This window comes from Camarhynchus parvulus, chromosome 26, assembly GCF_901933205.1.
Source record: "Camarhynchus parvulus chromosome 26, STF_HiC, whole genome shotgun sequence".
Taxonomy (NCBI): Eukaryota; Metazoa; Chordata; class Aves; order Passeriformes; family Thraupidae; genus Camarhynchus; species Camarhynchus parvulus.
In genome coordinates this window covers 6,568,318-6,583,553 of record NC_044596.1, presented here as the reverse complement: position 1 = coordinate 6,583,553, position 15,236 = coordinate 6,568,318, and the positions used below count along the sequence as shown (strand labels likewise).

The 15,236-nt window shown below is 40.5% G+C and overlaps 1 protein-coding gene across 3 annotated transcripts in view; it reads left to right on the top strand.

Annotated features, from left to right (window-relative positions):
• Window positions 1-15,236, top strand: part of ST7L (suppression of tumorigenicity 7 like) — a 24,281-nt gene extending 9,045 nt beyond the window's left edge. For 2 of the 3 annotated variants that reach the window (XM_030965600.1, XM_030965602.1), the window contains exons 10-16: window positions 333-405; window positions 1,097-1,199; window positions 4,291-4,441; window positions 4,581-4,673; window positions 7,259-7,398; window positions 11,772-11,841; window positions 12,075-15,236. In XM_030965600.1, the coding sequence (XP_030821460.1) occupies window positions 333-405; window positions 1,097-1,199; window positions 4,291-4,441; window positions 4,581-4,673; window positions 7,259-7,398; window positions 11,772-11,825 (614 nt within the window). In that variant the 3' untranslated portion in view covers window positions 11,826-11,841; window positions 12,075-15,236. The remainder of the gene's footprint in view (window positions 1-332; window positions 406-1,096; window positions 1,200-4,290; window positions 4,442-4,580; window positions 4,674-7,258; window positions 7,399-11,771; window positions 11,842-12,074) is intronic. The other variant, XM_030965601.1, reaches the window with a different exon arrangement.

The window sequence follows — 15,236 nt, the reverse complement described above, 5'->3', positions numbered from 1 at the left end:
CTTTAAATCTTTGTGGGTTAATGCAGGAAGTACATTCTGTTCTTGAGTGTATTTAGATGCACATTTCTCTTTGGATTCAGTTTCAGTGTGTTGGTACATTTAGAAACAAAAGGTGACTATCACCTGAATACAGCTTTGAGTTTTCAATCTGAGACTGACTGGTGACTGTCAGAAAAAAGAAATTCAAAGTTTCTAATCACAGCTAAAATGTTCCAGATGTCAAATTCATTGTCTCCCATACCCAAGGAAAAGTCTTTAACTCAAAGGATGTGGGTTTAAAATGTTTGTATTGCCTTAGAATCTTACAGCTTAATTATTTTATTTTATCACAGATATCAGTCTTCCCAAATCAGCAGCAATATGTTACACAGCAGCTCTGCTAAAAGCCAGAGCTGTTTCAGAAAGGTAAGCGAGGACATGTGTGAAAATAACGGTTGGTTCCTATATCTTGGGTTCTGATGTAAAATATGAAGGAAAAAGGTCTAAATCCTTTATGTTTTAAAATTACTTCTAATCTGTAAAGAAATCTTTGCTTCCATTAAAGGATTATTTAAATTTTTTAGTCTTTTTTACATCCCTGGTTATGCCTAATTATGTAGCAGTTACATTTCTGAGAGCAAGTTGAGTGTATTTATATATACATATATTCGTGTGTGTAATAAAATACAATTGAAAACTACTTTTAAGCATCCATAAAGTTAGTACAGGGGAGGATGTTTTTCACAAGCCCAGGTATTGGCCAAGTGCTTTTGTGTAAATTCTGTTTTCAGTGTTTTGCTTGGGATTTGTGTTTTGGATATTTGTGGTAGTTGATGCTGGCGTGTCACCGTGGTCTGAGCCCAGCTCCACCTCCCAGCAGGTGATGCTGTAACAGGGAGCTGAAAGTCAGGATCAACATGAATTTTCATGTGTCATATGTCATGGGTAGCAGTCAAGATACCTGACTTGACATGAACATTTTTCTCCTAGAGGGGTTTGTTTATCTTTCTTGATAAATCAGCCAATTTTTAATGAACTCTAAGCTTGCAGTGCAAATAAACACCTGGTTAGCATTTATTATTTATTACTTTTGTTCAAGGTTGGTTTTTCCCTTCAGGTTCTCCCCAGAAACTGCCTCCAGGAGAGGACTTAGTACAGCAGAAATTAATGCTGTGGAAGCAATTCACAGAGCTGTGGAATTTAACCCTCATGTTCCAAAGGTAAAAGTATTTTATTTCCTACTGAACCACTTGTAATGTGTTCTGAAAAATACCATATTATAATGTAATTTTGTTACTGGAGCCTTTCTAGCCCCATATTTTCTTGAATTTGGTTATAACTACTGCTATAGAGTTGTTAAAAACATTAGTATTTATATAATAAATATTTTATGGCCAGATTTTTTTTTAAAATAATGGTTGATGTTCAAACAGGGTTTTTTGCACAAGAATTTAAACTTCAAATTTCCTAACTCATTGGAAATTCCAATAATGTATTACTGAAGGCCCTTCACTCTCAATAAGGGTGGACATTAATAAATATAAATGTAGATATTTAAAGTCATAAAATAATCCCAGAATGGTTTGTGTTGGAAGGGACCTTAAAGATATCTCATTCCAGGACCCTGCTTCCAAGTCCCTAAAGCCAAATTAAGTTCTCCAAACAATAATCACTCTACTATTCCAAACCCCTTTATTCTGCTGGGCTTCCAACCATGGCTCCATGGTTATTGAAAGATCTGCAGTCACTTAGTTTCTTCATCCACGTGTAAACAAGATTAGGAGTCTGTATCACCACAGGCTGTAATTTAATGTCTGGCATCAAAACACAGATTGCACAGAACATTGGGTGAAAATAGAGTCTTGCATTGCTTTTTACTGTACTAGGGATGCTTTCAGTGTGAACCTTGAAGCAGGAGGCTGGCTCAGTGCAGGGTCTAATCCTCTGCAAATGATGATGGAGCCCCAGTGGCTGCTGCTGGGGAGGCTGGAATGATCCGGCCGCTCCGTTCTGTCTGCCTGTCCAATCCAATAGAATGTGCACTGAGGAAGCTAATTGCTGGGAGAAATTGCTGCTTCTTTGCATGACTGATCAAGAGCGTAGCAAGTTCATTTCAGACAGTCTCAGACAGATTTTTCTTTAGCCTCTGCCTTTAGGGGCAGAAGATTATAATGCATTATCATTATCTAAAAGTTCTTTTGTTTTGGGTATCCTCCAGTTGCTTCTGGAGTCTCATATACCTTTTTAAAGAAGTTAGAGATAATTTCAAACAGGCTGTTGTTAAAATATGGTCTGTAGCTCTGCAGACACATGCAGAAACTGATTCCAGGTTTCAGTAACTTGATTTTCTCTTCTAATTGTACATCTATCCATTCTTCATGGGTTTTTTACAACAACATTGCCTTGAGGCACCAATTGGTTAGATGACAAAGCAGAATTTTACTGGTGCAGGCTGTTTAGAACTCTGAAATGTTTATGGTCAGAGCAAACAAGTGAATAAGGGCAGAGAAATGAAGCAACTTGCCCAGTGGGTCACAGAGGGAGAAGAAAATCTGATCTTTGAATTTCTACTCTGTTCTATCCCACAGACTAAAAATGAGTATGTAAAGCAGGAAATCCCTCTGTTCACATGTTGGATGAAAGTGATTGTCTTTGTTCATAACATTTTGCATAAGGAGAATAAATTGTTTCTCTTTGTCCTGCTTTTATAAGGTTGAGGTTTGTTTGGAAAGTTAGAACCAGCTAGAAAAGTGGTCCTCTTAAGCTATTTCAAATTAGAAATCTTTAACTGCATTGTGGTACTTTATGAAACAGTCTTTTGCAGTCATCTTCTGAATAACTTAGAGATTTTTATTGTGTATAAAGACTTCAAAACCTTCAGTTCAGTACTGAGACACCTTCAGTACTGACACCTTCCCTGTTTTATGCATAAACATAGATGTGAAAACCTGCCAGACTGGAATTTTTCTGTTTATGTGGTAACATGGGCTCAGGGAGAGCATTGGTGTGTTGTGGCAATACTTGCAGTGGAGCTTCACCACCAGTGCTGGGTTTATATTCCCAGTTAGCATAATGGAAAACTGGGCACTGTGGAGAGCATGAGGACTGGGTCAGGGGTCAGATATTTGAGACCATTTTCCCACAGCAGTGCTGTGTGAGTGATCCTTTACTGTGTTAAAAAAAAAAAAATTGAAGAGGATTAGAGAGGATTAGCAAGAATATTACCCTCCAGAGTGCAGGCCCAAGGCACTGAGAGAAGAACCTAGCCAGGCAGCAAATGTGCTTTATTTGGCTGGGGCACAACCCCTCCTACATTCCTTGAAGAGTCTGAATGGGAAAAGTTAAGTCCTCAAACTGGATTAGTAAATAATCTCATAGTTTGTGGCATCTGCTGAAATAAATCGGTGAGTTAGCTGCATTCTTACACTTTGGGGGACACTACAAGGAATTGCCAGCTACATTGATCAAAGATGTGGATTAAGTTTGGCTGTTATTGAATGAGACACTATATGGTAGGAGAGGACAGCTCACAGGTAAATACTAGAGCTGAAATTGTCATTTCATTCTTGTAAAAATAGTCATCTGTTTTTAAAAGCTAAGTTCAAATGAATACCTGACTTTCTTAATGTACCATGAGAAAACGTGGTATGTTAAAAAAATTGCATGTTCTGTGTTGCAAAGAAATAGGAAATGATTAATCCTTGTGTTCTTTGACCCCTCTGAGCATCATATTTTCTGCTGATGGAGGAAGAGGGCTGAAATTGAAAAAATCTGAAATTAAAGATACTTTGTGGTAGCCCAGTAAGACCACATGAAAGATTTTCCTGGGTTTGGTTTATTATTCTTTTAGTTAGCACGCTGACACTCTCAGGTTTGCTGCTCATACTTCAGAACTCACAAGTCCTCAGCCACCTACATTGAAACTTTTAGTGATGAAGTAATGAGCAAAAATACTGCTGGTTTGGGGTTTTTTATCAGCCTAAATTTGTCCCTCATTGGTGTTGCACCTGCAGCATTATACTTAATATCTGTTCCACAAGAATGTATTTTTATTTGTCTTACTGAAGCTGTATGTTTTTTCTTGATTTTTTTTTTTTGTGTGTGTGAAAGCCTAATTTAAGAGTCATATACACAGGCAGTGTGTTTTGCTGCTTTTCATTTCTCACTTAGTGCAGCCTGGCTGCTGTGTGACAGAAGCTGGCCCTGGCCCCTTCTGCACTCAGTTATGCCTAAAATGATCAATTGTGGTTCACAATCAAAGGTTTTGGAACGTTCCATGTAACCAGGTGTACTTTCCATTTTTCCTTTCAGTATTTACTAGAGATGAAGAGCCTAGTGCTGCCTCCAGAGCACATTCTGAAGCGAGGGGACAGTGAGGCAGTAGCATATGCTTTTTTTCACCTCCAGCACTGGAAGAGGATAGAAGGGGCTCTCAATCTGCTGCACTGCACATGGGAAGGCAGTAAGTATCTCCTTTTATTCTTTTCTGTACAGTAGACTAGTCTCTCTGCCTTTACCCCTCTCAGACATGATTGGTTCTCTTTGTGAGAAGCTGGTTGCCTGATCAGATTCAGATCTAATGTCACTCACCCTTTTTGCAGCATTTAGGATGATCCCATACCCATTAGAGAAAGGACATCTTTTCTATCCCTACCCGAGCTGCACAGAAACAGCAGACAGAGAACTGTTGCCAAGTAAGTGGTTTCTAAGCAGTAATGATAATAAAACACAGGCTAAGGACGTGTTCAGTTTGTGGTATTTTGTATTTACCTTACTGTGATTTTTTTAGTTTGAGCTTCCTGTGAAGGGGATTCAGCTATTTGTTGATGTCCCTTCCAGCAGATCTTGAAGCGCTTGACTTGTGTGTGTGGTAAATGTCAGCTTGATGCAGTAATAACCTAAGTCCTTCAGAGATTAAATCTGTGTGTGGTACATTGCGACTGAGTCTGGCCAGCCTTGAGAATAACAAAGTTGACCATTTGTTAAAAATTGCTTTTGAAAGAATTCATGGATTTGATTGCTGTTGTAGCAAGCAATCAGTCCGTGGTTCCAGTTCTGCATTGGGTATCCAGTAAAACCTGTCTGTGATCTTACAAAGAATCTTTGGGTAATCTGTAGCTTCATAGAACATGGATTGCTTTCTGTCATTAATTCAGTGGTGTGTATTGACCTGCTGGCTGCCTCCTGGAACTTTTCCTACATGTATTTCTATGGATTTATACTAATATTTGATACTGAAAAGTAAGTCTTATCCAACTGCTCTTTGCTTCAAGGTTACTTTATGCAATGATGAGCCTACATGTTTTTTCTACAAATAGACTATATCATTACTGCCTGTACTCATGATATTTAGGAAAATAGCATTAATTTAGATTAGAATTGAGCTGTTAATTATACATCTTAATTGAATTCCTTTGGGAGTTGAACTTCTATATCTTGAAGAAACAATTCTCCTGGGACTGGAAAGGGCTACTGCAAAAGCACCAGCAGCCCTAGAGAGACCACAGCTGTGGAAAGGAAAACTGCACAGACGTGTTTCTATTTAAAAGCCTGAAGTTATATTTAAAATGTGTAATTTAAATTTGCCCCCAGACTGCTTTAAATTACTCATTTCTCACTTATGCAGGATATTGCACAAGGAATTCCTTGGTTAGCAACTAACCCTAAATTGTAGACTTCCCAGCATAATTAAACACCAACACATGCAGATATTTCAACAGGATCACTCACGCATTCCTGTTTTGTTTTAAATATAGAACTACCTATAAATAAAATCATCTTAACACTTTTATTGCAGTACTTCTTTGAGAAATCTTGACACTTAATTTTTAAAAAAATTATCTATTTAAAATAATGTTGACCAAATCAATGATTCAAAAAACCTGGATTGGTCTGATGAGTAACACTTCTCAAATGTCTGTGAACATATAGAATTAGCTTTAGTTGTCTTTACCTATCTTGAATTTGGTTTTAATTTCCCAGTGTAGGAAAAGCTACTGCAAAAAGAATTAATTCCTATTTTTTAAACACTTTCCTAAATTATATTGCTCCATGTTTTAGAAATGAAATGACTTTCTATATGGTATGAATCTCTGGGTACCATTAACATCTCTGATGGATGTTAGACATGGATCTCCAAATAGTCTATGTAATTGTGCTCCAAAATCATATCATTAAAACCACAACAAACCCTGAGCACTTTGCCATTAATGAATTGCAAGAGCAGAAGACACTTTTGCTGGGTTTACTCTTCTAATGGTGCTTTAATGTGTTAGCATTCAGAAGCAGTAACTGGGAGAGTAAAGTGTCTTTTTCCTCCACAGACTTCAGTTTAAGAAAGAATACAATTGTATTTTCTCATTTTACAAAAGAAAAAAGGCTCATTTACAATTTTAGGTTTTTGTTGGATTTTAAAAACAGCTTGTCAAGAAGGGCAGTCCTTTTATGATTACTTATGTCTATAGAAACTATTTTTTCTTCATTTAAAAATCTTCTCAAATCATTAGATAGAAATCAGAGCTGGAGGTATCCAGAGCCAGTAATTGCAAATTCAGCCAGCAAGTCCTCAGCGAGTGACCAGTAGTAGTGTTGTGAGTGCTGAAAGCTCCACATGCCACCCTTAGCCTGGCTAATCACCTGCTTTGGATTTTGTTACCAGAGATTGGAAATTGCAAGGAGCTGCTATGTACAGAATTTATAACCCCGTCCTGGCACTGTTTTCTTTGAGGTCTGCTCTGTCAGCTGCTCTGAACAGATTTACTGTAGTCTACAACCAGAAGTCTTCAAGAAGTACTAGGAAATACATGTGTATGCAGCATGCTGGTTGTTTTGTATTTGCTCAGCTTCTTATGGGGTGTGGAGATGTGTTGTTCTTTTCAGGTAACAGGATTAGAGCTCTAGAGAGTTGAAAACACCTGAACTGTTTAGTTGGTTTGGGTAATTTTGACAGCTTGTGAACTTTACTGGTGTTCCCTCTGTCCTGTTAGAAAAGTAGGTACCAGAAACTAAGCCTGATTAAATACTTCAAAAATAAAGCCTGTGCATGTGAAAAAGAAGCCTGGGAAGAGAATATTAGTAATGAAAACAAATATGTGAAGACTCTTCATAATGAAAACAAGCATGTGATGTAGGGGAAAAGTTTTTAAGAAGTACTGGAACCTAAGATGTACAGCAGGAGTCTTTCCTTCTTAAAGTTCAGAAATGAGTTACAAGGCCATAAATAATTCAGAAAGCAGTTCTTGATTATCAAATGTCAACATTCTTCATTTCTTCCTTTCAGCATTTCACGAAGTTTCCGTCTACCCCCAGAAGGAACTTCCCTTTTTCATCCATTTCACAGCAGGCCTGTGTTCCTTTTCAGCCATGCTGGCCCTCCTAACCCACCAGTTCCCTGAGCTGATGGTCATTTTTGCAAAAGCTGTAAGTACTGTGTATCATGGGGCTTGCTAAGGTATCTTGTGGGTTTTGGGGAATTTTGAGGTCCAGGGTGAAGTAGCCTCTAGTCAATCTCATGCTTGTGGAGCATAAATTTTTTTATCTGCTTTTATAAGAATCTTGGTCGTGACAAACACATGTTGAAATTTGGGCAAAATGTTTACTTTGACAAGAGACTAACTATTACTGTTATATACCATGGCTTTGATTTGCTCTGTCATGGTTAGAGAGCAGCATTTCAGTACCAGAGAAATTTTTCCACAGAGCACTGTGGTGAGTATGGATTTTATCCTTGTGGAAGTGCACAACTACAGTAGGAGAGCCTCAAAAATAAATTTGTTGGCTGGAGATTATGAGCAAAATGAGTAAAAGGCAGACTCAACTGCAGGAAGCAGGTCTCTGTGAGCATTGAAAACCCACGGCAGGATGTAAATGGAATGAATGAGAACAGGTAAAGTAACTGGTGACTTCAGAACTGAGTTTAGCTGTCACTTAACCTTTCAGGAGCTCAGCCAGTGGCTATATATCTCTTTTTAGGGTTTCTTTTCCTTACTTATTTGTTAGCATCTGCTGTCTGTAACCTTGTCATCTTTCCCTGGATTCTGGAAGCTGAGAAACAAAGTGCATAGGCAGCTTCCAGCTCCAGCTTCTCAAACTACTCCAAGCAGTAAGGTCGGCCTTTACTGAACTGTGGATCTCATGCAGTAGAGCAGAGTAGCAAATAAAGAGCTCTGAACTCTTAAGTGAATCATTTATTCTGGCTTTGCTAGTCAAAATAAAGGGTAAAAGACATTTGCATCCTGGCTGGTTTAATGCAACAGGTAATGGAGACCCAGGAGGAAAGCCTTTCTTTTTTGAGAATACTTTGTTCCTAGGAGTGTTGGCTTTACTGGTGAGCCCAGTCTAGTGTCCAAGTCATGCAGGTCGGAGAGTGGGGCCTCATTTCCACACAGTGGTGTTGCTCTTTATGCTGGAAAACATAGTTGGACATGCCAGTGACAAATTTCAGTGCTGCTCATATTTGGCTGGGTTCATAGTAACTAGGGGCTAACTATTTGTTTGATTAATTCTGGGAGGGCTGCATTAGCAAAATTGTATGATTTCCAAAGAGATACAAGGTCAAATGTTATGCTAACAAAGAATTGCTTGGTGAAGTTCTCTCTGCTGGGTTTCTTGAACTTGTAAGAAACAATGATACTCAACATCAAAGTAACATTTCTGTTTTTATTGCTCACAAACAGGGGTGTTACAACTAGATGACTTTAAAGGTCCCTTCCAACCCAAACCATTCTGCGATTCTGTGTTTCAGTTAATAGATTGCTTCAATAGTTTTACCACAGATAGTGCTTTGATGGCTGCTAACACTTTATACATACTCTCTTGTCTTCTGGAGGTCTGTAGTAGTAGCATCTACTTGAATTTTCATACCAAAAATGGAAGATTATCTTGTATTTAATGATACCAGCCTTTCCACTTAGCATACTCTAATAAAGCAATTATTATTTGTTATATTGAGCATTATATCTTCAAGTAATTCCAGTACTTCAGGCTTTTAGAATTATTTTTTCCTATGTATTTCATTACTTCAAATATTTTTAATCTTACTGTTCTTTAACTTACTAAATATAATAATTTGAGATAATGAAGTTCTAGCTGGTATATCTGGAGTGCTTTGGCTGTAGATAAAAGCAATGCAAAATGTGTTTCCAACTCTTGAATTTCCAGAAACCTAGAACACAGTTTTAGGAATGGCAATTGGAAAGTATTGTGTATATGGAATTTTTCACTGTAAATCTCCAAGCAGTGATTCCTTAGATTACATTTCATTACCTCTTAATCAAACTCTTTTTCCAGCAGTTGAATCCACAGCAAGCTGAATGCCTCAGACGGGGTTTAAGAAGTTGAATACCTTTCTATGGACTTGAAAAGTCTGAGTTTACATATTTTCATTTGTTAGTGCTTGAGTTTGTTTCCTCTATAATAAATCACAGGGTAAACCTTGGCAAATTGCTAACAATATTCCAAGTGGCCAAAAATCACAAGGAAGCATTTAGTAGTTCCAGTGTATACAGTGTGATCCAGCAGCGGCCGGAGCGCTGGCAGCAGAAGCTGTGGCTGCCCCGGCTGTGAGCCGGCGCCACGGGGATTTCTGCTGTCCTGCACTCCCGGGGGCTCTGCAGGTGCTGGGGACTGCTGCTGGCACAACCTTGAGCGTTTGCTGATGCAGTGAGAGCCCATGAAGGTGCCCAGAGCACCTGTGGCTGCCGAGTCCCTGGAGTGTCCAAGGCCAGGTTGGATGGGGCTTGGAGCAACCTCAGACGGTGGAAGGTGCCCCTGCCCTTGACAAGGTGCTGAAATTAGGTGATCTTTAAGGTCCCTTTCAACCCAAACTATTCTATGATTCCATGGTAACTGTGTGAGTTGGTGCTGGTGAGGACAGTGGGACAGGCCATGGCAGAAGATCCACAGGGGCTGCAGTACCAGCAGGTACTCCCTGGGCCTCACTGTTTGTTTCACTCAGATTTCTGATCTCTTGGAGAATCACTGTTCTTGATCATCAGACAGCTCTGTTTCTGAAGTAGCTGCAGTAAGTGACAGAAGGGAGGAAGGTATGCAAATGACAATAACCTGAACTGTCTGAACAAGCTGAAATATGCTGCTAGATAAAACAACTTCTGTCAAAATTGCAGACAAAAGGTTCTGATTGTTTTTTCATTCAGTATGAATTTTTATTTTTTAATCATTACATAGATGGAAGACTGAGTGGACGTATATCATCTTGCAAAAGTGAGGTTGCACAGTTCCTTCTGTAATACAAAGACACCAAGAAGAACACCAGTGATACAGAGTGATAGCAGGCACTGTAAAAGGTCTCAAAAGTTCCTGAAAACAATGAACATACCTTCACAGAGTCACAGAATGGTTTGGTGGGAAGGGACCTTAAAGCCCATCCAGTTCCACCTCTTGCCCAGGGGCAGGGACACCTTCCACTATCCCAGGGTGCTCCAAGCCCATCCAGCCTGGCCTTGGGCACTTCCAGGCATGGGGCAGCCACAGCTTCTCTGGACAATTCCAAGCAGATCAATCCCATTTTTTACATCAGAACTTTATATTACTGGAATAGACCAGTGTAAATTGTTATTAAAGTACTGAAAAAATAGTGCAGCAATGTTCCTGCTGTATCCTACTGAAAACAACTTTATTTTTCAGGGAATTGGACAAAATCCTAAGACAGTCCCTGTTCCAAAGTGGTTTTATATGGGTTGCTTGATACTTTCACAACAAAGAAAGAAGTCATGGGATTTAAATTAAAAATTGGCTAATTTTTATGATTGCAAGATTAGGAGAAAACATTCTTCATTCTGGCTGTTCCCTAGCTCCCTGTTGGAGGATTCCTTGCTATTTTGTCTGTGGCAGCCATCTGGGGACAGAAAATAGAGCAAAGCAGAGCCGTGTCTGGCAAGTCCTGCTTTATGTGACACTCTGCTTTACTTTAAGAACAAATCCCCCTACAACTTTCCCCAAAGCTCATTAAGTGAGACTGGAGAATTAACTTTTTAGCCAGCTGCTGAACTTTTCATATTTATAAACACTTGAGTCTTTTGCTTATCTAAGAGAAAATGTGTATAGTTTGGAGATGTGCACTTCCCTGCCAATGTGTAATGAGTGGTTCTACACTTGGTAGGGAAAAAAAAGCCTGAAGTTTCCTGTCAGAGCTGAGTGTCGATGCCAAGGGCAAAGGTTCTTTGCCTTGCTAATCTACATCTTAACTCATGCACTTAATGTGAGGGTGCCACACGCTAACAGGCAGGGAAGAAGCCCACTGCAAGGAAAAGCACCTACACTGCTGTGAATGTTATGTTTTAAAAGCCTTTTTAATGTAATATTTGAGGTTATGATAGAAGCCAGGAGGGCCAAAGTAAAACTTTCAAAGTAAATGAGCCCTGTTGTTGCTAACTCATGAAATGAGGGTTTGCACAAGGATAACCTGAGTGCCAGCAGAATATCTGGGGGATGGGTTGAGAAGGTGCAGGGGAGTTTGCACGATTTGTTTTAGCCTAATCTTACTTCTGGAGCTGTTTAGATGGCATCTAGAATATGGATCCCGTCTGGAAGCACAGGCTGGTCTTGGTGGATGGGCTGTTCCATTTGGATCAGTGACCTGCAAATAATCTATGCCTGAATATTGAAAAAATTGGGTGATCTTTAAGGTCCCTTCCAACCTAAACAGTTCTGTGATTCTCTGAAAATCCACTGTCCTCTGCTCCCTGGTCTGTTGAGCCCTGAAGGCACAGTGCTGAGCAGCTGGCAGTGGTAGTGTGGAGGAATGCCATCCTAACCCTCGTGTTTCTGCCCAGGTGCTGCGGGTGCTGTGGCCAGTGAGTGCTCCCAGTGTTCTGGCCTCCAGCTGAAGGGCCTGCGCCAGGGGTGAGTGCACGAGCCTGGAGCTGGGCCTTCCAGAGGCTTCTTCTTCTTCTGTGTGCCTTCATTAATGTCTAACGTTTACAACAAGCCTGTTTCATGGCATCAGCAGTGAAGAGGTTGGAATTCTGTTGCCCTGAGGGCAAGACACAGGGTGGTTTTTGCTCATACCTTGAGTCTGTAGAAGGAAGTTGGTTTGGAAACTGAGCTAATTTATGGTTGTGTTCTGTTTCTTCCAGTGCTTTGGGACTCTTCTTTCACCTTTCATCTTCACTATGGGACCTGCTGCTGTCCAGCCCCTGGCATCAGCTGACTGGTGTGACTGACGTGTATTTTCCATGATAGTTTGATTTTATTCTTATGAGCCTCACTTGGTGGTTGGCTGACCCCCAGTTGTGGGAGCCAAGGAAGAAATGTGGGCTCTTCAAACTGATATCCTTGACTGGCTTCCATGCTGATGGTGCTTAACATGTGAATTTCTCCTTTGGCCTTAATCTGTAATCATCTAAGAAAATAGTTCTTGTTGAGCAATAGTTTATTGCTCTTTAAATCACTTGGACAACTGGAAGCTCATACTTCCTCTGTTAAGAAAGGAGAATACACAAACTGAGCAGGTGTTTGGAGTACTGATGCTTCCTTCTCAGCTGCAGATGCACCAGATACTTGGCTTAGATTTAATTTCATAAGCCTTTTCAAAATATTTGTTAGCAGCAAAGTATGGTTCTGCTTTCTTTATTAAAAAGTTGCTACTTAATACATTGAATTTGTTGACTTCTTAAGTGTCTGTTAAATATAGATTACAATGTGCAAACAAAGATTTGTTTCTTCTTTATCTTATGAGCTTGCATTACGCAAGGAGATGGTAAACTCCTCTATTTCACATTACTTATTTAGATTTAACTGTGCATCTTTTATTCTTCAAGACAAGGCATTTTGAAAGACAGGATGGCTTCTGAAACTGCCCAGTGTTGTGGTATCTGCAGGGGAGTCTGTTGGGAGACCTAAACCTTCAGGTGTTAGTCCAAAGTAGGTTCAGTGTTGTTATGAGGACTTGAAGAGAATGGAGATGTGGAAAACTCTTTAAAGGATTTGCTTCACATGCAGACCAGCCCTGAGGGTTTGTTTACTGCAGAGGTGAAAAGATGGCTGTGGCAGCCACGTGGTTTGAGGTAATTGGTGTGACTTCCATTTCCACTCTCCCATTAGAGCAAAAGAACAATTAATTATTTTTCTTTTTGCTTATTTTTAAATCTTTCTTTATCTTGTAAACCAAGTTCTGTGAAGCAGAAAGTCACCTCTGCATCTCGTGTGAAGGTAGTTTATTTATAACTCTGAAGGAAAACGTACTTGCTTAGGTAGAAATGCCATTGTTTGCTCTCCACTGTATATTTCTGTTGACTGGACTTAAATCCAGGTTAACTGTTCGAATTCATCAAGGAATCAAAAGGGAAGCCCTACAGAAAGATACTACCAGTGTTTTTAGAGTTACCTAACTACTAGAATATAATTTTCTCAACTTTTTTTCCAGTTGGTCACTGGGGCTGTTCTCACCTTGGAATCACTGTGATGATTAATAGGCCTGTTGTGTTCATGTGATTTCACTTCATGGTCTGCAGGGGCCCATAAGGTAACCAGCCTAATGCTTTTTAAAGTTGAACCTTTTCCAGCAGTTGTGTGGGGTTATAAATGAAGCTCTGCCTCCCATGTATCATCCCAAGAGCTGCTTTCTCTCACTGTCCTCCCTTGACATAACAGTAACAGAAAGGGGATGGGCTTGTTCTGAAAGGAGAGCTGGCAGCAGGCTGTGTAATGAAAATCTTCCTGTCTCTAGAAGTGCCAGCAATCCTAGGAAGGAGTGCTGTCTGTGCAGGATTGTCCATGTTTTTGGGAAGTGTTCCTTTGCCACTTAGGAGCAGACACCTGACCCATACCTTAATAATACCATATCAATTGTGTGTCTGTGTGTACACATATACATCTGTATGTATATATACATTCAAAATTACAGTTATTACTTAGGACAAGATGAATAGTGATGTAACTTTGAAACAAGGACTGTGGTGACTTTACAGCCATTGGGATGGCAATAGCTTTTCCACAAGGCTTTATGTGGCGGAGGTGAGGCAGTTCAGACTAATAAGTATTTCAGGGTAACAAGGTCTGTTCATTGCAGCCCTAGTTCATGTGGGCTATAAATCACATCAGAATTCTGGGGAGTAATCTCTGATAGGTATTTACCATGCTGGGAGCCCTTCATTTTTGAAATTTGGAATAGATGCCTGTTAGTAGCTTTTGTGCATGTGTGTCTGTGGCAGAGGACTTTTCATGCTGTCAGACACCTTGGTCACTGAGGTTATGGGGACAAATTCAAATAGAGATGGCCCTGGAGTGGTTCTCCATCCAGATTTGTCACAGGCCAGTTCCCTTCCTGCATCTCTCCAGCCCTGGCTAGGCAAGTTTATTCCCTGCTCCTCATCCTGGAATTGTTGTGAGGGTGCCAAACCTCATAGATCCATGACTCTGAGCAAGGCAGGGTGTAAAGGTCATAGTTGAGACCATTAATAACAAGGTGCAAACGGCTGGTTTATATGTAATGTGAAGCTTTTTACTTATTTCATTTTTGCACTTTGGGGGCTCTGTTTGCTTATGGAGCACTTGGTGTCTGGTACCTATTTAGCCTGAGAGCAGGCAATTGGGTTCCTTCAGGCCTTCAGAGGAATGCAGAAAATTGTTCTCTGGTGTTGTAATTCTGCTGGGATAACTGGAGCTTATTTGTCTCACTGCTTATTAAATGCATACTTGTCTAGAGGTCCTCTTTTTTTTTTTTTCTTCTTTTTTTTTTTTCCTGAGAAACGTTGGGTGAATCCCAAGGACCACAAGTGAGAGGAAGATTCCAGGAGGAGGGGGAGAGGGAAGTGCCTGCACCTCTCCACATGCTGCATCATCCACTCCAGTGCCAGCAGAATGAAGAGGTTAAATATGAGAGCAGACTCCCTTAGGGAAAGGAGATGTATGTATGGGGCTCGGCCAGACATAAATTACTATTGCCCTTCCCCCTGCTCAGAGGGGAGACAGTGAGGGGAGCAGCACCTCCCAAGCACTGATGTTTGGGGCGTGTGTTTGGGAGCCAGTGAGGCTGTGCTGAGGTGTCAGAATGGGCCCAGCTGTACAGGCCAGGAGCACGTGTGAGCTGTGCTGTGCCCCTGGCACAGGGCACCGTGGGGTTCATGGAATCATGGAATACCCAGAGCTGAAGGCACCTGCAAAGATCAAGTCCAGCTGCTGTCTCTGCTCAGGACACCACTATGATCCCACCCTGTGCCTGAAGAGCATTGTCCAAAGGCTCCTGGAGCTCTGGCAGCCAAGGGGCCATGACCAGTCCCTGGCAAGCCTGTTCAGTG